The sequence below is a fragment of the Entelurus aequoreus genome, linkage group LG01 (assembly GCF_033978785.1).
Source record: "Entelurus aequoreus isolate RoL-2023_Sb linkage group LG01, RoL_Eaeq_v1.1, whole genome shotgun sequence".
In the NCBI taxonomy this organism is placed as follows: Eukaryota; Metazoa; Chordata; class Actinopteri; order Syngnathiformes; family Syngnathidae; genus Entelurus; species Entelurus aequoreus.
The window spans coordinates 33,199,351-33,224,387 of record NC_084731.1 but is presented as its reverse complement, the minus strand read 5'-3'; the positions used below and the strand labels follow the sequence as shown (position 1 = coordinate 33,224,387).

Sequence of the window (25,037 nt, the reverse complement as noted above, 5' to 3'; positions counted from 1 at the left end):
AAAGCGCGCATGACTTCAGAGGGGGCGGAGCTATGTACCATTTTAAGGTAGAGGCAACACTTCCGTGTTGGGACACTACATACTTACGCTGCTTATAAGTGATACCAATGATACAAAATGTGGATTGTTACGTTCATGCCTTGATTGTCAAATATTTTGTTGGTAATGTAACCTGTGACATTTCTACCTTGTAAAAAATGCTTTTGACAATCTGTACATTTTGTGTTGTACTTATGACTGGGGACACATTTCCTAGACGCACATAAATATGCTGAAATAACATATATCCCCTACTAACTTTATGTGTAGTTAATGAAATGAGTCCAAATTCACAAGTTTTGTTGTAGATGAGGGGAAAATGAGTAAATTACATGATTAACATCCTGTAATTTTATTTTGATATTATTCACTTCATTTTCTGATAAATTAAAAATGAACACCAATGGGAGCATTTTAATATACTGCCAGACTCAATCCCACCTATTTGACTGATGAATATTATCACATCATTTATTCAGAATGTATAAATAACGACAGATGAGATACTAACCGCAACATGTAAGTGTAAACACATTTTTTTAATTATGTTTTGTACATTTTCAGAATGTGCTTGCTTCATTTTTAAACAAAGAAAACAATCTGAGAATACACTTGGGATTGATTATTGTCATTGTTTACCAACAAACTGATGGAAACCTTGCTTTGGAATCAGAAGTCAAAGTAACAAGCAGATATTTTAGTTCAGCTAGTGTAAATTTCATTTGACAATATTTCAATGACAAAAAAGAAAAGCTTGGAATAGCTAGTATCAAATAATACTGAGTTAAGAACTGCTTTTGTACGCAATACATTTTTTTTCTGTCAAGAATAACACAATATATCCAGGCTTTCGAGGGCCACATACAGTAAAATGATGTGGTGTGCCAGCTCTGGCCCTGGACCTTAAATTTGACCCCTGTGTTCTATACGCCTTCCACCAGCATTTAGACTAGAGCTTACCAATTAAAGTCTATAAGCAAATACTGATGACGTCTACTTGGATAAGAGGCGACACGTCTGCCAAGACAAACCATACAGTCCGGTAGTGGTCGATTGAGTGCTCCGAGAAAACAATGACTGAGCTGGATGAATGCGAATATCCAAAGACATACTTCTTATGGGAAAAATTGCTTCCTTACCGAGGTAGCGCTGTCTTTCAAAACACCTCTCACTATGATCGGCACCAAATGTTGTGGCCACTGATTCTAAATATTCGACAGGGACCACAAGAGGAACTTAAAAAAACACAACAAATTTACTAATTCAAAAACATAATGGTTTTAGTTATGTATACTTATCCAAAAAAAAAGGGGGGAGTAGAGTCTCAAAGTGATGGTATGCCGTGATTGCATGTCAATCTCAGTTTAGGAGAAATGTTCCTGACAAACCTGAATAACATTCCCATACTGAATCACTGTTCCAAGTAGCTTTTTGTTTTCTGAGTCGTTTTGCTTCTTCTCCAGGTCAGCTGCATGCTGGGGGGCAAAAGACAGATGAGTGAGTATGAAGATGAGTGCTCAGGTCATAAGCACAGATGGCAAATCTCACAGCTATTATAGTGCAGCAACAAAACTAATACAACAGCAAAGCCACAAACACATTGAATAATTGTTTATATGTATGCAGTTACAGTGACCCAGATATATATTTTTTTTTACTTCAAATGGTATTTAACCAAAAACTCTACCTCCAATCTTTATTAGATAGCAGAGATTTCAATTGTTCTTTTATGAGCATGTGGTCAAATAGCCAGTTGCTTTAAAAGGTATTGTATGACAGCAGAAAGGGAGGAAGAAGAAAACGTAGGACAGTGGGAGTAATAGTCTCTGTAAATGTCTATAAAAGGAATGTTTAAAAATTTACCCCAGCAAATGCACGTAATCCCTTTAAAAATGTAGGCGTGCAGTACATCTAAAATTCCATTAAACTCACTACAGCGTTAGTTCAAGCTTCAACTAAATCTGTGTTGAGTGTGGACAGCTGAGTGTGTGGTGGACTCGGGACGGAGTGATGGCAGCGAGACCAACATGTTGTCACTTCACTTACATGGAGCTTGTTAAGGAGCACTGCATCCGTGTTGCCTCCAGGCTTCGCTGCTTTCCAGAACTGCTTTTGGGCTGAGTAGCGGTTCATCGGACACAGTCGGAACAGGCAGTCTTCATGGGGTGAACAGAGAAACATTTCACAAATGGAAATCAAAAATAAGCAGCGACATCATTCTTCTCCAAAACAAAAATATGGTACATTGATTGATTATTTTAAAACATTTTAAATATAAGAAATATATATATATATATTTATATATATAGTATATTCATAAAAATATCAGGGATATAAAACTTACTCACAATTCGATTTAATTTCGATTCTTGGGGTGCTGATTCGATTCAGAATTGTCTATTAAACATCATTCTTGAATCAAACCGATTCTAGTAATGCATTTTAAAAAACAAAATATGATACATTAGTGTATTAACTAAGAAATATGTTAAATTAATAAATATAGGAAATATATACAGTACAGGCCAAAAGTTTGGACACACCTCATTACAATGCGTTTTCTTTATTTTCATGACTATTTACCTTGTAGATTGTCACTGAAAGCATCAAAACTATGACACCTGTGAAGTGAAAACCCTTTCAGGTGACTACCTCTTGAAGCTCATTGAGAGAATGCCAAGAGTGTGCAAAAAAGGAATCAGAGCAAAGGGTGGCTACTTTGAAGAAACTAGAATATAAAACATATTTTCAGTTATTTCATCTTTTTTTGTTAAGTACATAACTCCACATGTGTCCATTCATAGTTTTGATGCCTTCAGTGACAATCTACAATGTAAATAGTAATGAAGATAAAGAAAACCCATTGAATGAGAAGGTGTGTCCAAACTTTTGGCCTGTACTGTATACATACATACATACATACCGGTACACTCTCTCTCTCTCTCTCTCTCTCTCTCTCTCTCTCTCTCTCTCTCTCTCTCTCTCTCTCTCTCTCTCTCTCTCTCTCTCTCTCTCTCTCTCTCTCTCTCTCTCTCTCTCTCTCTCTCTCTCTCTCTCCCTCTCTCTCTCTCTCTCTCTCTTTTTTTTCAGCACCCCTATAAAATTTGTTGATACTGTATTCAACAATATGTCATTCACAGTGAAACATTTGGCACGATCCATTAAAGGCCTACTGAAACCCACTACTACCGACCACGCAGTCTGATAGTTTATATATCGATGATGAAATCTTAACATTACAACACATGCCAATACGGCCGGGTTAACTTATAAAGTGCAATTTTAAATTTCCCTCGAAACTTCCGGTTGAAAACGTCTATGTATGATGAAGTATGCACGTGACGTCAATCGTTGAAACGGAAGTATTCGGACACCATTGTATCCAATACAAAAAGCTCGGTTTTCATCGCAAAATTCCACAGTATTCTGGACATCTGTGTTGGTGTAAACTTTTGGAATTTGTTTAATGAACAATGAAGACTGCAAAGAAGAAAGTTGTAGGTGGGATTGGTGTATTAGCGGCTGGCTGCAGCAACACAACCAGGAGGACTTTGACTTGGATAGCAGACGCGCTATCCGACGCTAGCCGCCGACCGCATTGACGATCAGGTGAAGTCCTTCGTCGCTACGTCGATCGCTGGAACGCAGGTGAGCACGGGTGTTGATGAGCAGATGAGGGCTGGCTGGCGTAGGTGGATAGCTAATGTTTTTAGCATAGCTCTGTGAGGTCCCGTTGCTAAGTTAGCTTCAATGGCGTCATTAGCAACAGCATTGTTAAGCTTCGCCAGGCTGGAAAGCATTAACCGTGTAGTTACAGGTCCATGGTTTAATAGTATAGTTGATTTTCTAACTATCCTTCCAGTCAGGGGTTTATTTCTTTTGTTTCTATCTGCAGTTAAGCCCGGTGTGTTATCACGTTAGCTCCGTAGCTAAAGTGCTTCGCCGATGTATTGTCGTGGAGATAAAAGTCACTGTGAATGTCCATTTCGCGTTCTCGACTCTCATTTTCAAGAGGATATAGTATCCGAGGTGGTTTAAAATACAAATCCGTGATCCACAATAGAAAAAGGAGAAAGTGTGGAATCCAATGAGCCCTTTTACCGAAGTTACGGTCAGAGCGAAAAAAGATGCGTCCTGCACTGCACTCTAGTCCTTCACTCTCACGTTCCTCATCCACGAATCTTTCATCCTGGCTCAAATTAATGGGGTAATCGTCGCTTTCTCGGTCCGAATCGCTCTCGCTGCTGGTGTAAACAATGGGGAAATGTGAGGAGCCCTTCAACCTGCGATGTCACGCTACTTCCGGTACAGGCAAGGCTTTTTTATCAGCGACCAAAAGTTGCGAACTTTATCGTCGATGTTCTCTACTAAAACCTTTCAGCAAAAATATGGCAATATCGCGAAATGATCAAGTATGACACATAGAATGGATCTGCTATACCCGTTTAAATAAAAACATTTCATTTCAGTAGGCCTTTAAACACATTCGCCAATTTTTTTATATTTACATTTAATTTCTCCATGGGAAAAAAAAGAAAGTAGAAATAATCCCTTCCAGTGTCCAACTATCACCATTAGCCCTTGAAAACCACTATTAACAGTACAGTTTGTGTAATGTACTACTTGACATTATAGTATAAAAAGACAAAACAATAATGTGTCTCTTCACAGGAACACTTAACAACTCCGACACTGCAATATACATGACATTCTTCTTTGGCACTTTTTATTACGTATTTGTGTGTGTGTGTGTGTGGGTGTGTGTGTGTGTGTGTGTGTGTGTACGCTGGTGTCTAAACTTGTGTTTCAAACACATTCATAGTTCTCATGAATGATTACAAGTTCAGTGAGTTTCAACACACAGTGTGTACGTGTTTGAGTGTGCGTGTATGCATGTTTAGCAAAGTGTATAAGATAAGTAACATGTGGTCATGTCCTGCATAAGGCGTGTGAGCATGTACGAAAAACCCCTGAGGGAGTGCTTGGCCACAGCAGTGAGGTCAGTCAGAAAGAACAACAATCGTGTGAGGCTCTTATCAGTGAACGTACGCCTCGTTTTAATAGATAGTGGAGGGAGAGCAGTACGCCGATTTGCATGAGGACACAGTTGATCTTCATACAGTTCCTCTTCTGACCCAGACAACTTCCTCTTCTTCAGCTACACTATAACCCACATCACTTTCCCTCACAATATTCTGAAATGATGAAGAGGGAAGACGAGAGGAACAAAAAAGAAAGAATAAATCCATCCAACTATGGTCACAGCAACATGTCCAAATATGGCCATCCAAGAGAAGGGGAGTGGGACAAAGAAGAGGGTGGGGATTCTCTATCTTTCCCCTCCATATTCTTTCATCCCCTTTTTTGCCCTTCAGAATTCTGCAAATTTCACCAAGTTAATGGGCTCTGCTTCCAAAAAAAAAAAGTACCTCCAGCCACCCACAGCCCTATTAGAAATGGTTTACTTCAGTTTGGAGACAGTTAGAAAAACACAGAAAAGGAAGGAAGGGAGAAATGAGGAAGACAGGAAAAGAGTGAAAGAATGTGAAGCAGAGAGAGAGAGAGAGAGAGAGAGAGAGAGAGAGAGAGAGAGAGAGAGAGAGAGAGAGAGAGAGAGAGAGAGAGAGAGAGTCGGAGAGAAAGACTGTAGGGAGCAGTGCAGCTGAACTTGGATTTACTGAATGAGCTTTGAACATCTTTGCCTGAACTGACAAAACTTGGGGTTCTACATGTATTGTACGACAAATTACTCACTGTAAAGTTGTTTTTCTTGTAACAAAACATAAGCTTGCAAAAAAATTACAGCACAGTCTGCAAAGAATCCTTGCTTTTAATTAAACTGTGAGAGCACATGTTGCTTTAGTTGTACTAAAACCTGAATCGGAATTCCTTCTGGGGTCACTGGGCACGAGAGCTGCTGGGATCAGTCCGGCGGTTCAGATATCTTCAGGAATCATTAACATTCTTGTAGCTTCAAACAATGTTTCACTAGAGAGAGAAACATCTTATCCTTTGTAACACTATTGAATTAATTACAGACAGGGAATCAATTACAGACTTAATCATGCATGTATTATAACCATAACACCAACTTAATTGTTGATTAATTGACGCAAAAACAAGTACACTACTTGACTGCAACTATCAAAGGCTTGAGCTATATTCATGCTGGGTGTAACGATTGATCGATTTATATTCCTAAATTTCAAGTATATCTATCTGTGCTCAGCAAGTTGCCATTCCGGAAGATAGGTATAGATCCAACATCGATTTAATAAAGAATATATTGATTTTATCGCTACTAGAAAAAAGAAAACATTGAATTTAAGAACGGCAGACTTTATATGAAGTTTAGCACTTTTCATGAAAAGGATGTTTTTTCAAGTCTATCTGCCCATCTGTGACGTTATCAAAACAAAAATGGCGGATACCTACGGTGGACGAGAAAGGTCATACCAAATGCAAACGTCACAAGACAATATCATTAATTACAAAAACTTTCAGTTAAAGCCACAACAAATAAATACGGCACAGCACAATAAAATAAAGCCACAACTTAACTTTAAACCACGAAGGATGCGACGGATAAAAGAAAAATGACAGCGTAGCAAGTTCGCCAACGGGCCACCTTGAGAAGGTTAAAAACAGTGTAATAAACACAGTGTATTAGCATTATTGAAAAAGTTAAAAAAAAAAGTTATTTATGATAGAAAAAATGGTCACACATAACTTACGTTTCATACTTCATTCATTACACCCTCTTCCATTTGGTCCGTGTGTCGCCCTTGTCCGCTGTCATTTTCGTTATGTCTTTATGATGTACCGCGTTTATTAAAATGAGAGTAGTAGCAGGTCAAACCACTGCTCATTTAATCTGAAAATATTTGGTTGCACTTAATTGCTTAGGTAAATCTACTGCTAACTTAACCTGAAGAGATGTTGATTGCACTTCCATCCATCCATGATGGCAGTGTCATGGTGGCCGCAACCAAGTAAGGAACAAAGTCATGAAGAGTTACTGGCGTACCCTTTTGAAGACACTGTTGCCGTCGTCCTTGTAGTCTTTTTCTCCATTTTTATGTAGATACCAAGGCTTCATATTGATATTGCAATGGCAACTAATAGATAGTAGCTCATACTAGCCAAGTTATCTTCTTTTAGTATAGCAATGAGGAGGTTTTGCTTTTCTCTGATTGTAGGCAGCTTTCTCCGGGGCTTAGATTACGTGACAAAAGCTTTATAAGGCGCAGATCGTTAAGGACAACATCGTAGGGATTAAAATAAATACAAAAGGTTTTCTGGAGAGGCAACATGGAGGTCGGCTGTAGCAAACAGGAGGCTTGATGTGGCCGAGCCAATCAGCTGCCAGGAAACAGAACACAGGCTCTTTGAGGGTTTTTCATCAGCAAAAATTAGGCCATGTAAAATGTCACATGAGCAAAAGCAGCTTCCCTACTGAATAGATAGGTAATATCAAATAGGTGTTATTATATATGTTGGGATGTACATTTCATATCAGTTATTGTGAGCAAAATGATCACTGTTATCATTGTTATTGCGGTAATGTTGAATGTACTCAAAAAGTACTTACACACTGATTCTTTTGACCAAGGTATTTAGAAATAAATAGGCACACTGATAGAAAACCCACTATTTTGCATGTTTTGTGTTTCTTATGCTTCCCTATTAGTGTTTAAGTCTTAGTTTTTATGGCTATGCTTTTATTTTTTTTTTTAAAAACAGCTCCGTAAAAACCCCTCCGTCTCGTAATCTTCAATCACTCAGGCTAAGAGAGCACAGCTTGTAGGTCCAATGTGCACAATTGATACACATACATTATATCTTAGTTGCTAAGACATTAATGTGCTTTTGTATATATATATGTATATATATATATACATATATGTATATATCTATGTATATATATATATACATATATATACATATATATATACATACATAGATATATACATATATATATATATATACATATATATATATACATAGATATATACATATATGTATATATATATACATATATATATATATATACATATATGTATATATACATATATATATACATATATGTATATATACATATATATATATATACATATATGTATATGTACATATATATACATATATATATACATATACGTATATATACATATATACATACATATATGTATATATATATATATATATATATATATATATATATACACATATATATATATATACATATATATATATATATATATACACATATATATATATATACATATATATATATATATATATACACATATATATATATATACATATATATATATATATATATATATATATATATATATATATATATATATATATATATATATATATATATATATATATATATGTATATATATATATATATATATATATATATATATATATATATATATATATATATATATATATATATATATAAAAGCACTGAGCCAAGACTAAGCTTGACCGCATACCTCAACTGGACATGAGTTGGTTGGCATCAGCAGGTTCTCAAATGGGCACCCCCCGTCATCAACGTTTCGTCGAATTAAGCCCATGACGCTTCGGAGGGGCTTGATGGCAGATCCAGCGTCCTGGATCTACCCCCGCCGAATGCCACCCAACTCTATGTCCCTAGTCCTTCAGTAGGTCGGCTCTGCCACCGCACCTTTCTTTGTATCCAAATCCAGCGTGATGCTTCCTCTGCCCTTTTAGTGGTGTTGGCTACCAGCCGCTTCCTAGCCAGCCCCTCGATCCCTAGCAGTCCGAGTGCTCTCCAGAGCGACTGCCCTGCAAAGCCTCTACAGCCCACCTCCACCGGTAGGTTCCAGGCCTTCCATCCATTTTGCTGGCTCTCGAGGATGAGGGTATGGTACTTCTTGAGCTTGCGTTCGTACCCCTCCTCCATCCTATCTTCCCAAGGTACTGTCAGCTCGATAAGCACCACCTGCTTGGTTCCTCTAGACCAGTGGTCCCCAACCACCGGACCGATTGGTACCGGGCCGCACAATAAATTAAAAAAAAAAAAAAAAAAAGTTTTTTTAATTTTTTTTTAATTAAATCAACATAAAAAACACAATATATACATTATATGTGAATATAGATCAATACAGTCTGCAGGTATACAGTCCGTAAGCACACATGATTGTATTTTTTAATTTAAAAAAAAAAAAAAAAAAAAAATTTTTTTTTTTTTAAATTTCACCCTCCACACCCCGCCCCCCCAAGCGGTGACCGGTCCGCAGCTACAAAAAGGTTGGGGACCACTGCTCTAGACCACAGAACAATATCAGGTCTCAGGGTAGTGTGGGCTATCTCCTCTGGGAATTTGAGCTGCTTCTTCAGGTCGGCCCGCATCTCCCAGTCGTTTGCTGTGGCCAGGACTCCTTTGTTCCTCCCTCCTGCTGCTGCGCTTTCACCTGCCCCGATGAACTGGATGAAGCGAGGCCCATTAGAGAGCTGCCTTGTCCTCTTCCTGGCCTGCTCAACACCCTCTGCCAGCTGAGCAAGGATCTGGTCATGACGCCACCGGAACTTGCCATCTGCTAAACTTGAGCGACAAGAGGAGAGGACATGCTCCAGGTTAGCTATCTTCCCGCAGAGTGTGCAACTGGGGCTCTCTACCATTCCCCAAGTATGGAGGTTTGATGGGGTGGGCAGGACATCATATGTAGAACACAGCAGGAACTTGATCCGGTGGCCTTCCATGCTCCAGATGTCCTGCCAGGTTAGAGATCTGTCTTTTACACTCTCCCATCTAGTCCAGCTGCCTTGTTTTTTCATGGCTACTGCCTTGACATACCGGCTTTCCTCCTCAGCCTTTCGGACCTCCCTCTGCACCAAGCCTCGCCGCTCCTTTGGGTCAGCTTTGTTCCATCTTGTTCTGGATGAGCAACCCAGACCAAGTCTTCCTTGGGCTACTGATCCCACAATGTCCGCGTGATGCAGTCGATCCTCCGCCTCCTCAGTGCTTTGCTGGCTAACCACTTTCTGCCTGACCTGACGACAATTCCTGCCTGTCGTACTCGCTCGTCTTTGCTGTCTCGTAGCATCATGGCCTGGCGTGTTTTTGTCACCTTGTACTCCTCCACTACTGATGTTATTGGCAGCTGTAGCTTGCTTCCTGTGCTGTACAGTCAATGGAACAGAAGCTTCTTGGGACACCCCAGCCATCTCCTCAAGTAGGTGTTCAACTTTTTCTCCAGACTCTCAACTGTGGATACAGGTACCTCATAAACCAGGAGTGGCCAGAGCAGACGGGGGAGAACCCCATGTTGGTAACCCCAGGCCTTATACTTGCCCGCGAGGCCGCTCTTTTCGAGGGATGTCATCCAGGCTTCTGCTTGGCTAAGCATTTCTTTCACACTCAGTCGGTCATTGAGGTCTGCCCTGTACCACTTCCCCAAGCACTTCACAGGTTTCTCTTGGACAGTTGGGATGATGTTCTCCCTGATCTTGAAGCGAAACTGGCCTTGAACACACCCTTTCTTCAGAACTAGGCTTCTGGACTTTGCCGGTTTGAACTCCATCCTTGCCCAATTGGTGAGCTCAATCAGGTCCATCTCTCTCTCTCTCTCTCTCTCTCTCTATATATATATATATATATATATATATATATATATATATATATATATATATATATATATATATATATATATATATATATATATATATATATATATATATATATATATATATATATATGGGGAAATATTGGCGCCAGTCAGTCCGTGAGTTTATCCCACTGCGGTTATCAATCTCAGTTTTTCGATAATTTCAATTAAAACGGTAATAGTTTTACTGTGGTTATCATTATTACAGTTTATCGTTATATCCCTACATGTACAAAAAATGCTGCTCAGTACAAAATTGGCATGGAAAGAGGAGTACAGAACATTCAGAGAGAGACCCCAATCAGAATCTTTATTAATAGCCATGCAAAGAATTTGGGGAAATTTACATTCGGTACAGCTATCATTACAATTAACATTTAGGAAGTGCCCGTCCCTAATATTTAGCATTATTTGGGGAAATACAAACACAAAAATGTTGTCTAGGACGCTCCTATAAAATCAGCCACAGCATGTCATGTGACACAAACGCTCGCTTGCAGTGTCAGAACTTTTACAACCAAAGGCTGCATGCAGAGAACTAGAAGGATGCTTGATACATTTTGTCCATAAAAGATGCTAAAACCAATCCAATGCAAGTCAATACATATATGCTAACAAAGCATTGACATCCTAGCTTTGTGTTACAGTAGGTAACAAACTACATTAGTATAATATATAATATTATTTCTCAATAAGTAATTGTTTTTATTTTTAGAATATGCAATTTGGACACCCTTGCTCTAACAGATATGGGCAATTTTCTCTGTAGTGGTCCTAGCATCTGTCAGGTAACCTCAAGTCACCCACTGCATAAGACATTGACTATTCTGTGTTAAGTCAACAACAGCCTCAATGATCTGGATTGTATAAACTGCTACTCGCTCCAAAGTTCTTATCCTGTTCAGAGATAGAGGAAGCCTCTAATCATTCACGGTGTATTCATAACACCCACTGACCAACAACTGCTTCCCATTTCCAGTAAGGTGTCTCCCTCGCCAGGAAAATTATGCATTTATGTTGGGCTTATTTGGAGAGGAATGCAGCAAAGACCGATCTATTTCTGGTAATTGCCCTATGTACATTTGTGTCTCAGAAAGCAACGCTGATAGGGGCTGGGGAGAATTAAGGGTCATTTAGTGCTACAGACCGGTCGACAATGCTCTAAAAAGTGGCATAATAAGGAAGGAACCACGAACAAGGACAATTCTAAAACATCAAAACATATATAATTTAAAAGGCTCATGACTAGAGCCGTGTGATTGTAGAAAAAATGTGATGTGAATTTATTTCTTAGGATTGAGATTGAGATTCTTTTTTTTAAATTTTTTTATTATTATTATTGTGAATCGACAACTCATTGTCTTGATCTGTTTTACAGAAATATCCAAAGGTCTTTTGACTTTTCTTCATGAGAGGCCCCAGAAGTACAGTTGACAGTGGACTTTCTTAATAGAAATTAGTAGAAAGACTGATATTCCATTAAGTCAAAATATGGAACGCTCGCTAACACACTCACTCGACAGTACACTACACATTCACTCGACAGTATACTCATGCACGTAATCGGCTAAGGTTGAATCAAACCAACTTCAAATTCAAACTTTTCTACAGACAATCTACAGAGAGTAAAAAATTGGTCTCCTCAGTTCCCAAATATTAACTGAGCATTGTTAAAAGAAAATGCCATGTAACACAGTAGTAAAAATGCCCATGTGCCAACTTTTTTGCAATGTGTTGCTGCCAAAAAATTCTAAGTTAATGATTATTTGCAAAAAAAATTATGTTTCCCAGTTCGAAAATTAAATATCTTGTCTTTGCAGTCTATTCAATTGAATATAAGTTGAAAAGGATTTGCAAATCATTGTATTCTGTTTTCATTCACGAATTACACAACGTGCCAACTTCACTGGTTCTGGGTTTTGTAGAAGTGACAGGGATTGATTATTGTTACATTGTACACAGGGGTAAATTGCCTTGTTTTGACTTCCATCTCAGTTCCTTGCTTTGGATCAGCGTGAAATATATCTCACCACCTGCATGAGTGAAGGTTTGGTTACATGAAGAGTGCTTGTGTTTACATTAGGAGGAAATGTTGAACATACCTCCGCAGTGACAGTACGAGACCGTGCGGACACAGTTAGTATGACCTGGTCTGCGGCCATATGGTGTACTATACGGAGAGACCTGACGGCAGGATGCATAGGGACAGGCTAATGTCTGCTAGAGCAGGGGTTCTTAACCTTTTTGACCTCAGGGCCAAACTTTTCCACTACAGAGGGGCCGGGGGCCCACTCAAATATTTACACTGAATTAGTAATCTTACTCTAGATTTTAATCACATTCAGTAATTATATCTAACTTACCTACTCCAACCTACTCGTGGCCCCGGCCCTATGGTTAAGAAACACTGTGCTAAAGCATAGTGCATAAAGAACACTATTAAAGGCCTACTGAAAGCCACTACTACCGACCACGCAGTCTGATAGTTTATATATCAATGATGAAATCTTAACATTGCAACACATGCCAATACGGCCGGGGTAACTTATAAAGTGACATTTAAAACTTCCCGGGAAATATCCGGCTGAAACATCGCGGTATGATGACGTATGCGCGTGACGAAGTCCAAGTAACGGAAGTTATGGTACCCCGTAGAATCCTATACAAAAAGCTCTGTTTTCATTTCATAATTCCACAGTATTCTGGACATCTTTTGCAATTTTTTTAATGAACAATGAAGGCTGCAAAGAAGACAGTTGTAGGTGGGATCAGTGTATTAGCAGCGGACTACAGCAACACAACCAGGAGGACTTTGTTGGAGCGCTAGCCGCGCTAGCCGCGCTAGCCGCGCTAGCCGCGCTAGCCGCGCTAGCCGCCGACCTCACCTTGACTTCCTACGTCTCAGGGCCGCCAAACGCATCGGGTGAAGTCCTTCGTCCTTCTGCCGATCGCTGGAACGCAGGTGAGCACGGGTGTTGATGAGCAAATGAGGGTTGGCTGGCGTAGGTGGAGAGCTAATGTTTTTAGCATAGCTCTGTGCAGTCCGGTTGCTAAGTTAGCTTCAATGGCGTCGTTAGCACAGCATTGTTAACCTTCGCCAGCCTGGAAAGCATTAACCGTGTATTTACATGTCCACGGTTTAATAGTATTGTTGATTTTCTATCTATCCTTCCAGTCAGGGGTTTATTTCTTTTGTTTCTATATGCAGTTAAAGCAAGATGCTATCACGTTAGCTCATAGCTAAAGCATTTCGCCGATGTATTGTCATGGAGATAAAAGGCACTGAATGTCCATTTCGCGTTCTCGACTCTCATTTTCAAGAGGATATAGTATCCGAGGTGGTTTAAAATACAAATCTGTGATCTACAATAGAAAAAGGAGAGTGTGGAATCTAATGAGCCAGCTTGTACCTAAGTTACGGTCAGAGCGAAAAAAGATACGTCCATCGCTGCCTCTCAAGTCATTCACTGTAACGTTCCTCATCTACGAATCTTTCATCCTCGCTCAAATTAATGGGGTAATCATCACTTTCTCGGTCCGAATCTCTCTCGCTCCATTGTAAACAACAGGGGGAATTGTGAGGAATCCTAGCTCCTGTGACGTCACACTACTTCCGGTACAGGCAAGGCTTTTTTTTTATCAGCGAGCAAAAGTTGCGAACTTTATCGTCGATTTTCTCTACTAAATCCTTTCAGCAAAAATATGGCAATATCGCGAAATGATCAAGTATGACACATAGAATGGATCTGCTATTCCCGTTTAAATTAAAAAAAATCATTTCAGTAGGCCTATTAAAGGCCTACTGAAAGCCACTACTACCGACCACGCAGTCTGATAGTTTATATATCAATGATGAAATCTTAACATTGCAACACATGCCAATACGGCCGGGGTAACTTATAAAGTGACATTTAAAACTTCCCGGGAAATATCCGGCTGAAACATCGCGGTATGATGACGTATGCGCGTGACGAAGTCCGAGTAACGGAAGTTATGGTACCCCGTAGAATCCTATACAAAAAGCTCTGTTTTCATTTCATAATTCCACAGTATTCTGGACATCTTTTGCAATTTTTTTAATGAACAATGAAGGCTGCAAAGAAGACAGTTGTAGGTGGGATCAGTGTATTAGCAGCGGACTACAGCAACACAACCAGGAGGACTTTGTTGGAGCGCTAGCCGCGCTAGCCGCGCTAGCCACGCTAGCCACCGACCTCACCTTGACTTCCTACGTCTCCGGGCCGCCAAACGCATCGGGTGAAGTCCTTCGTCCTTCTGCCGATCGCTGCAACGCAGGTGAGCACGGGTGTTGATGAGCAAATGAGGGCTGGCTGGCGTAGGTGGAGAGCTAATGTTTTTAGCATAGCTCTGTGCAGTCCGGTTGCTAAGTTAGCTTCAATGGCGTCGTTAGCACAGCATTGTTAACCTTCGCCAGCCTGGAAAGCATTAACCGTGTATTTACATGTCCATGGTTTAATAGTATTGTTGATTTTCTATCAATCCTTCCAGTCAGGGGTTTATTTCTTTTGTTTCTATATGCAGTTAAAGCAAGATGCTATCACGTTAGCTCGTAGCTAAAGCATTTCGCCAATGTATTGTCGTGGAGATAAAAGGCACTGAATGTCCATTTCGCGTTCTCGACTCTCATTTTCAAGAGGATATAGTATCCGAGGTGGTTTAAAATACAAAGCTGTGATCTACAATAGAAAAAGGAGAGTGTGGAATCCAATGAGCCAGCTTGTACCTAAGTTACGGTCAGAGCGAAAAAAGATACGTCCATCGCTGCCTCTCAAGTCATTCACTGTAACGTTCCTCATCTACGAATCTTTCATCCTCGCTCAAATTAATGGGGTAATCATCACTTTCTCGGTCCGAATCTCTCTCGCTCCATTGTAAACAACGGGGAATTGTGAGGAATCCTAGCTCCTGTGACGTCACGCTACTTCCGGTACAGGCAAGGCTTTTTTTTTATCAGCGAGCAAAAGTTGCGAACTTTATCGTCGATTTTCTCTACTAAATCCTTTCAGCAAAAATATGGCAATATCGCGAAATGATCAAGTATGACACATAGAATGGATCTGCTATTCCCGTTTAAATAAAAAAAAAATCATTTCAGTAGGCCTTTAATGTTGTCAACTAGCAAACTATTGCCAGAGCAGTGATTGTGTAATATTTGGAATTGCAACACATTTCTTTAACATGTGATTCTCTACAGGCAATAGCTGAATATAAATGACTACTATCTGACCTCTGACCAGCTATCTTGGCCATATTGCATGACGAATGAACAAGGCTTGGGTTTTTGACAAAAGGCAAATCATTTTTGAATGATTCAAGACTTGTCTATCATTGTATTTAGAGATTGAGGCTGCAGCAAGTATGGACAAAAAGTAATCAGATTGCTTGGCAGCGACTAAAATCAAATAAAACTAACATAAATCTTTATTCTGTTCTTTATATGTTCCCCTACAGACAAGGCCTGAGTTGCACATAACATTTCAAAATTCTAACTTTGACATGCTTGGATAACTGCTCTTTATATGAAAATTATCACATTGGTAAATACTAAATCACACTGCACAAAGGAACCCCCCCTTTCAAAGCAACAGAAGAAAGGTTTTGTAATTTTAAAAGAGTTTTTGGTCACAAAATACATGAGAACATGATCTAGTGACCCCACAATCCACTGTCACAAATACATGTGGGGGTCCTAAGGTAACTCAAGGTTTTCCCTACATGTAATTGATCAGGGTGCACTACCATGGCAAAATAAAAACCGCCACACTTGAAAACAAATTAAAGTAATATATAGTATGAATTTATATTTTATAGCCGATTATTTACGCATCACTATAAACTAGTGATGCACTGAAAATTTAGCCTCCAAAAAAATAATTTTATCTCTGAAACAGCACTGCTTAAACAAGATGTTGTGATGATGTGAGCAAGACACACTAAATTGTCTGCGATGTGAACATACTTTAATTTATCCAAGATATACCTACAAAATGTACAATGTGCAAATATTAAGAGGACGGTGGTGCTTTTTCAAGGAGAGAAAGTAGCGCAAAGCAAGTGTGACGTGTGACAGAAAAGGCTCGCTGTTCATCGGGAACATTGAGAGACAAAAGTAAACAGTTTTTTGCCAGTAACAACAGAAAAATATGCTAGGTTTGTTGCTAATCTTTTTTAATAGAGGAAAAAGTCACGACAAGGATTGGAGAAGTCTCTAGAAACTTGAAAAATTATCAACAAAGTACTTTGCACCATAAGCGGCAACAATTGGAAAACAGAGCAAAAATTATATAATATAAAAAAAATATGTTAATGATAATTACTAATAACTAATAACACAGATTTGTTTTTAATTGTATGTATACATTTGTTTGCCTCTTTAAAGACAATATATGCATCATCACTAATTAAGCAAATTATATGATGACATCATATTGACCCTGCCCCAGCCACGCCCCTACTGCCACAATAGTAATGGCAGTATGTGCATATTACAGTCAAATCATGTTGCCTTTCACACAAAAACTCTTGAGTGCATGATCTGTCCAACACTACCTTTTGATTGACGTCCAGAGTCACCACACACTGACATGAAGCCCTCTTCTGATCAGAAGCAGCTGACAAAGTAGACATACCAAAGGCACTTCAACCCCATTTGGTGTGTTGCAGTGTGTTTCACAAGCAACAGTTTGATTAGGGTGAATCTATTTTTTTACTTTTGGTTGTGAAATTATCATGTTAATTGCAATAAATTAATTACAGTTGTATTTAACGCTTTGTTTTTTTAATCGTGTTAATCTAATTTTTATTCTATAACATTACTATCTTTGTATGCTTGTGAGTTGCCTTTCCTTCTACTTGTGCTTAAATGAGAGCAACAAAATTACCACTATGTAGCACAAAGCTAAAAAAGGTTTTACTCTGTCACAAGACTTGTACGGTGCCGTTAGCGGCTTTAAATTGTGGGGATAGGATGAATTATATCCAACAAATAGTGTAAAATGTTCATAATGACCTTATAGACGTATCATAAGTGTGTTTACGGTTTGTATACATTTAAATGTTGTCTCATTTTTAGCAAAGACTAGCCAAGGAGTTGTTAAACTTTTTGACCTTGCGGCCTAACTTTTCCACTACAGAAAGGCTTGGAGCCCCCTTAGATATTAACACTGAATTAATAATCTTACTATTGACTTTAATCATATTCAATAATTATATCTAACTTACTAACAGTTTAACAGACTAAACCTTGTCAAATTATATGAACTATTGTTAATCACAAAAGTTATTATCAAAATTTTAGGTAAGTCTGATTACAAAAATGAATAGTAATCAAATAAAAAAAACAGATAAAAAAATACATTTACATTTACACATTAAATAAATACACTAACTAAATTAATCATAAACAATAATAATATATTGTATTGGGATGGATACTGTTTTCATTTGAACTGATATGTTACTAATTCTTGGTATCTGGGAATTGATAACGGAATACTAAAAAGGTAGCAATTTTTTTTACTATTTTTTTTTACTTTTGTTTGTCAGTAAATATTAATCACTTTTGATAATAAAATCTCATCTTTTTTTATTGGAACATTTAAAAATGAGATGATTATGATAACTGTTGTCCAGTTGTTGTATCTTGTTTAATTATAACATCTCTGAGTCTCAATTACAGTTGCAAGTCCAAGACGTCAGATGGAAGTAGTGTATAGTTTGTGGTGTTGGCTAGTCAGTTCAGTCTTTGCTGTCGTGTCTTTTTTGCACCCTAAAAAGTGTTAATACTGTAAGAATTGTACTTATTACGCACTAGCTATTTGATTGCAACGTGTATCTTAGTTTTTGTTTTAAATAACAAATTTGAAGGTATTAAAATCGCCATGTAAAATCCCTAATGCTAACATGTAGCATGTCAATAGCAAAGCCAATGTATACTATCATCAAACTAGCGCATGTTTTGAAAAGTGAAGCTTTACTTTATTTGCATTGGAGTGTTTTTTAATACATTTCTTTGATGGCATTAAAAATTGCAACATTACCCGCAGGTAGTTTGGCTGAGTCTGCTCTCAGTGCTGCCAGAGTGATCGTCAAGTGCTGAAGTGCGAATAGCCGGCTGCAACTGGGCGTGACACGCAACGCAGGTACGGTAACATGGCATTGTTGGATATTACGTGAATTGGTGTCCCGCAGGACTGGCGGGAGTCAGTTGGTGCCAAAAAAGTACCGTAATTGGTAACCATCTCTAGTAATATATAAGTTTCTTAATCAATCAATCAATCAATCAATTCCTTTATTGTCATTGTCATAATAACACTTAAGTCATACATGTCAACGAGATTTTGTTTGAGCTTTGTCCAGCGGCATAGAAACGGCATTAAAGTGCAGGTTGACCATAGTTCACAGTTTAGCATTGTCAGGAAGATGGCGAATAGAGGGGGCGTGGGGGTGGGAACAGTCAGATGTCTGATGGGTGTTACGTTGATGTTGCAGCAATGCAGTGTCCAGAGCACAATTATTGAGGTGGTGAAGAGTGAGGTAATGAGATGGTCCGGGGCAGCAAAGGGGCAGGCTGTTCATTTAGCAGTCTCACAGCCTGGGGATACAGACTGTGAGACATTCTGGTGGTCCTGGCGCGAATCGATCTATACCTTCTTCCAGAGGGTAGCAGATTGAAGAGGCCATGTGCTGGGTGGTATCTGTCCTTCAGGATGTTGTGTACTCGCTTTAGGCAGCGAGTTGTGTACATGGCACTCATCTCTGGGAGTATCGTCCTTGTAATTTTCCCCGCCGCTTTAACCACTCGCTGGAGGGCCTGTTGGTTCGCTTTAGTGCAGCTAGCAAACCACACTAAAAAGCCGTAAGTGAGGACACTGCTGATGGCACAGTTGTAAAAGTTAACCAATGATTTCTGCGGAAGGTTTGCGCATTTTAGTTTCCTCAAAAAAAAAAGACGTTGTTGGGCCTTTCCGACTGTAGAAGCAGTGTTAATGTCCCAGCAAAGATCTTCTGTTATGTTCACCCCTAAGAATTTGAAATGCTTGTCCCTTTCTACTAGATTGTTATTAATTAAAAGTGGAGGGTGTTTGCTCTGCCCTTTCCTGCGGAAGTCTACAATTAGTTCTTTGGTTTTGTTAGTGTTAAGAACCAAGTTGTTGTTAGCACACCATGAAGCCAGCTGTTGGACCTCTGCATTGTATGCTGTCTCATCATTGTTGCTGACGAGCCCAAGTACTGTGGTGTCGTCGGCATATTTGACAGTGAGATTGGATGTTGAAGAGGCTATACAGTCATGTGTGAAGAGGGTGAAGAGCACAGGGCTTAGCACACAACCCTGTGGAGCGCCGGTGTTGATGGTGAGCGTGGCAGAAATGTGCTCGCCTATTTTCACATACTGTGTGCGATTTGTTAAAAAGTCCAAAATCCAGTTGCAGAGGAAGGTGTTCAGACCAAGGTTGTGAAGCTTAGATCTGAGTCTGTTTGGCCTTATTGTGTTAAATGCTGAGCTGAAATCGACAAAGAGCAGTCTTGCATAAGTGTCCTTAAGCTCAAGATGTTCCAAGAGTCTATGGATTACAATAGCGATGGTGTCTTCGGTTGATCGGTTCTTCCGGTACGCGAACTGATATGGGTCAAGGGATGGTGGTATTGCCTTTTTAATCCGTTTCAATATCAGTCTCTCCATGCATTTGGCAGGTATGGAGGTGAGTGCTACAGGTCTGTAGTCGTTTAGGCATGAGATGATGGCCTGTTTGGGGATGGGAATTATTGTAGCGGTTTTAAAACAGGCAGGGACCCAGGATGTAGACAGTGACAGATTAAAAATGGAAACAAATACATCCGTCAGCTCGTCCGCGCAGTGCTTAAGCACACGGCCCAGAACGCCATCAGGTCCAGCTGCTTTCCTTGGGTTGATGTTACGCAAGGTGAGTCTTACTTCGTGCGGGCTGAGGACTGTGGCCGTGTCGTCGGAGGAGAGGGGGGGCAGGGGGGGCAGTGCTGAGTCTGTGTTTTCCTTGTCAAAGCGGACATAAAAATTATTCAATTCCTCAGCTAAGATGGCGCTGCCTTTCACTGAGGAAGAAGTTGTTTTTTTTAAGTTCGTAATTGCTTTGACACCTTCCCACACCTGCCTAGGGTCTGAGTTATTTAAGCAATCCTGGAGTTTATTATAATGGTCTGATTTGGCAGCATTGATCCCCTTCTTTAAAGCAGTCCTGGCTGAACGGTAGGCATTTGGATCGCCTGATCTAAATGCCATGTCCCTCTGTTTGAGTAACTGTGACACTTTGTGTGTCATCCAGGGTTTTTTATTTGGTAACACACGGATTGTTTTAAATGATGTAACACAATCTACGCAGAAGGTAATATAGTTCAGCACAGTTGAGGTGTATTCGTCCAGAGACTCACGCGAAATTGCACGCTCGTCTCTAAATATGTCCCAGAGAGTGTGATGGAAACAATCTTGGAGCTGATGGATAGCATCTTCTGGCCATGTTCTTATAGTTTTGTTGGTAATTCCAGCAGTTCTGATTTTGGGTGTGTAACGTGGGTGCAACAGAAGAGAAAGGTGGTCTGACATGTCTAGATGGGGATATGCATGGGCTCTGTATGCATTTCCGATGTTTGTATACACTTGATCCAGCGTTTTCTCTCCCCTGGTTGCACATATAACATTCCGATGGTATTTAGGAAAGACACTTTTTAAGTCTGCGTGGTTGAAATCTCCCGCTGCAATGAGAGCGCTGTCGGGGTGTGTGACAAGGCAATTGTTAATGCTGTCATGTATGTGTGCTAGCGCAAGCTTCGCATTAGCATCTGGGGGAATATACACTGCACAGATGTAAACAGCGGCAAACTCCCTAGGGAGATAGAATGGTTTGCATTTTAGCAACATAAACTCTACATCTGTGTTGCACAGTTCGTCCACCCTCACAGTCTGTGTGCACCAGTTTCTGTTTATATAGACACACAATCCTCCGCCGATCTTCTTACCGGAGTTTGCGGTTCTGTCAGCTCGGTGGGCGGTGAAGCCGGCTAATTCAGTAGCCGCATCTGGGATGGTTCTGTCCAGCCAAGTTTCCGTGAAAATCAGGCAGCAGCAGTCACGTATATTCCTTCTCGTCGCCATCTGAAGGCGGATTTCATCCAGTTTATAGCGGATCGACCGGGCATTCGACAAGAAGATGGTTGGAAGTGGCGGTTTGAACGGGCTAGCCTTTAGCCTAGCCCAAACGCCCGCCCGCTTGCCTCTCTTGCGCTTCCGCTGGCAACGCCAACTAACGCCAACTAAACTGTTAATAACATTGTGGAGGGGGGCGTGGTCTGCGGGACTGCCGCGGAGCGGGGTGTGTAAGGACCGGCCTCAAAGACAGCGGCAGGTGAGTAGATTGCCCAGCTGGGGCTTGTTATCTAATCACCGGTCGCCCTTATCAGCAGCAGCCGGAACGAGACACGTTGTTGGAGTTGGAGCCAGGGAGAGACACGCGCCCAGAGACAAACATATATTGCTGGAAAGCAAGCCACCCCCGGGGTGTTTATGCAAAATAAAAATACTTTATTCAAACTGTCTACCAGGCTCCTGAAGATCTGTCGGCTAGGAGAACCCACCACAGGAGGGAAACATCACAAACATTTAAGTGGAAATAAAAATACAGCTTTACCACTTTAGGCATGATTAAGAAACTTCTCTATGACTTTAGCTTTAGACTTTTGTTTGTTTGATATAGTCCAAGTGGTGAAAAAGGGTATGTCAACTGAGTAACTATGCGGCCCATACAGACTACAGCTAACAAACAGACATTTTTTGGCTACCTAGGGGGCACTCACGTCTCAACAATGAGCCCTATGGTAAAGAAGTATTAAACTAAATGAGCCTTTTTGTTTTTTTTTTGCGTAACTCACATACATCTATTACACAATCTATGGAGAAATGGTGTCCCTTCCGGGTGTAGTTTGTCCCACATTAAGCTGACTCAATACTATTTCAACACATACTACAGTAGTATACCAATTTACGATTACGCAAACTTACAAGTATTTTGAGAAAAGAGCTGTCTCTCGTTTTTTTTGTTGGAGTACAAGTCTGCTTGCCGCTACATGGCGTAGCAAATGCCACAGTGAACCCCATAAAATCCACCCAAAAACATCCAGTCCTACTTGCTGGCATTAGCTTTTAGTTTCAGATATCCAACCATTTGAAACTATTAGCAGCGGTCCAGCTTTAAAAATCTTCCAGCCAAAGTTGGTAATGGCCTCCGACTAAGGCTTGCTCTTCTATAGGGATGATACTCGAAACCGATTTTCCCGGTTGTTCGATAAGAAAAGATCCGAGTCCTCTGACTCGAATCCCTTTTTGAGAACCGGTACCCGTTATCGAGACCACTATAGTAAAGAAAAAGAGTTGCTTCTTTATTCGAATCCCTGGGAACGAATCCCGTCCCGACCAGAAATGCCCCGTGGGACATCACAAGAAATGATGTCATGTAGCTCAGTCATTTGGCACAGATAGCGAAAGCAGGAAAAACAATGCACCGGAAAAAGCGCTCCAAGGTGTAATAAAGTTCAAAACAAAAGGTATAATCGAATGAATAACTTTACTGAGAGATTTGAGAAGGGTACAAACACATGACGAACACTTTTACGACCAACCGGAAACATAGCAACCAGGCTAGCAACGCACCTCCTTTACGGCAGCTGTCGCAACGTTTTTAAAGCAACCGCAGCACATACATATATATACACAACACATCTCCCTTTTTTAACTTTTGTTTTTCTTTCCTTGTAAACAAAACAAAATCACACTGTATATGTGTTGTCTGTCTAATTATAAATAATGCAGACGAGGCGTGTTGGCTGAGTTCTTGACATTTACTTTCACAGCGTGCTCATAACCTCATTCTTAGCTGCCGGGTGGCACATGCAACAACACTTTTCGGGGCTACCGCACATGCTAGTCACTCCTGTTGCATGCTGGGTAGTGTAGTTGTTATATTCCCTAGCTCATATCATCACATCTTTCCCCCTATAAAGAAATAATGTTAACTCAATAAAGTGTATTTATTTTTTTACCTTTAACTTTTCTTTTTTTAGCATTGTAACCACATTTGCAAAGAACTTTTCTCTTCATAGAATTTTCTTTCAATAAAGAAATAAAGTGCAAAAATGTCAAAGCATCATAACAAACAGTTATGTCAAATAGCAGCAGAAGTGCACTTTTTGGAGAGCTGTATTATTTTCAGTTTTGTGCCCAAGGGACTGATTTTATTTAACACTTTAGTATTATTTATACACCTATAGCAGGGGTCACCAACCTTTTTGAAACCAAGAGCTACTTCTTGGGTACTGATTAATGCGAAGGGCTACCAGTTTGATACACACTTAAATAAATTGCCATAAATAGCCAATTTGCTCAATTTACCTTTAACTCTATGTTATTATTAATAATTAATGATATTTATCTTTGTGGAAACACTGATCATCTTAATGATTTTTCACAATAAATATATATAGAAACAGATAAATATCAATATGCAACACTTTATATTTATATTTTCTCTAAGTGCACATTTTTCAAATTGAACATTTTCAAATGATCACTTCTAAGACAGTCTTGGGCAATCACAATATCCAATTTTAACTAGCTAGCCACTAACATTTCTTAACAAACCATGAATAACTTTGCACCATGTTTGTACAAATAATAACTCATGTAAAATACAAGTCAACTCTCAAATTTTTAAATAAATCATGTCACACTTTGAACTGGACACCAAATCTGTTATGTGTTTCTTTGTCAGTTAGTGAAGACCAAGTCTTTAAAATATTTTCTTGGATTTTCAAATTCTATTTAAGTTTTGTCTCACTTAGAATTAAAAATGTCGAGCAAAGCGAGACCAGCTTGCTATTAAATAAATACAATTTAAAAATAGAGGCAGCTCACTGGTAAGTGCTGCTATTTGATCTATTTTTAGAACAGGCCAGCGGGCTACTCATCTGGTCCTTACGGGCTACCTGGTGCCCGCGGGACCCGCGTTGGTGACCCCTGACCTATAGTGATCACAGAGACAGGTTGTTTTTGTGTTACTGTATATATTTGTTTTTCTGAAAAATCCCACTTAATATACTTTGGGTAACAACAGTCAATATTTATTTATTTTATTTTATTTTTTAGGGGGGTAACAGTCAATATTTATTTATTTATTAGATTTTATTTTTTTCTTACATAATAAAAGTGAGCTTTTGTTAAACCAAATATTGTGGGGTTTTTTCCATATACAACAACCTATCTGGACTTGATAAGAGAATTGATAAGGAATCGGTTCGATAAGAGGA

General features: G+C 39.5%; 1 protein-coding gene across 8 annotated transcripts in view; it reads right to left on the bottom strand.

Annotated features, from left to right (window-relative positions):
• LOC133650755 (inositol 1,4,5-trisphosphate receptor type 1) overlaps nucleotides 1-25,037 on the bottom strand; it is a 212,214-nt gene that overhangs the window by 139,477 nt on the left and 47,700 nt on the right. For all 8 annotated transcript variants that reach the window (XR_009826296.1, XM_062048369.1, XM_062048382.1 and 5 more), the window contains exons 4-5: nucleotides 2,086-2,195; nucleotides 1,428-1,514 (exon numbers count right to left, since the gene is read on the bottom strand). Coding sequence is in view for 7 of the 8 variants with exons in the window: in XM_062048369.1 (XP_061904353.1) it covers nucleotides 1,428-1,514; nucleotides 2,086-2,195 (197 nt within the window). In the remaining variant the exon portion in view is untranslated. The remainder of the gene's footprint in view (nucleotides 1-1,427; nucleotides 1,515-2,085; nucleotides 2,196-25,037) is intronic.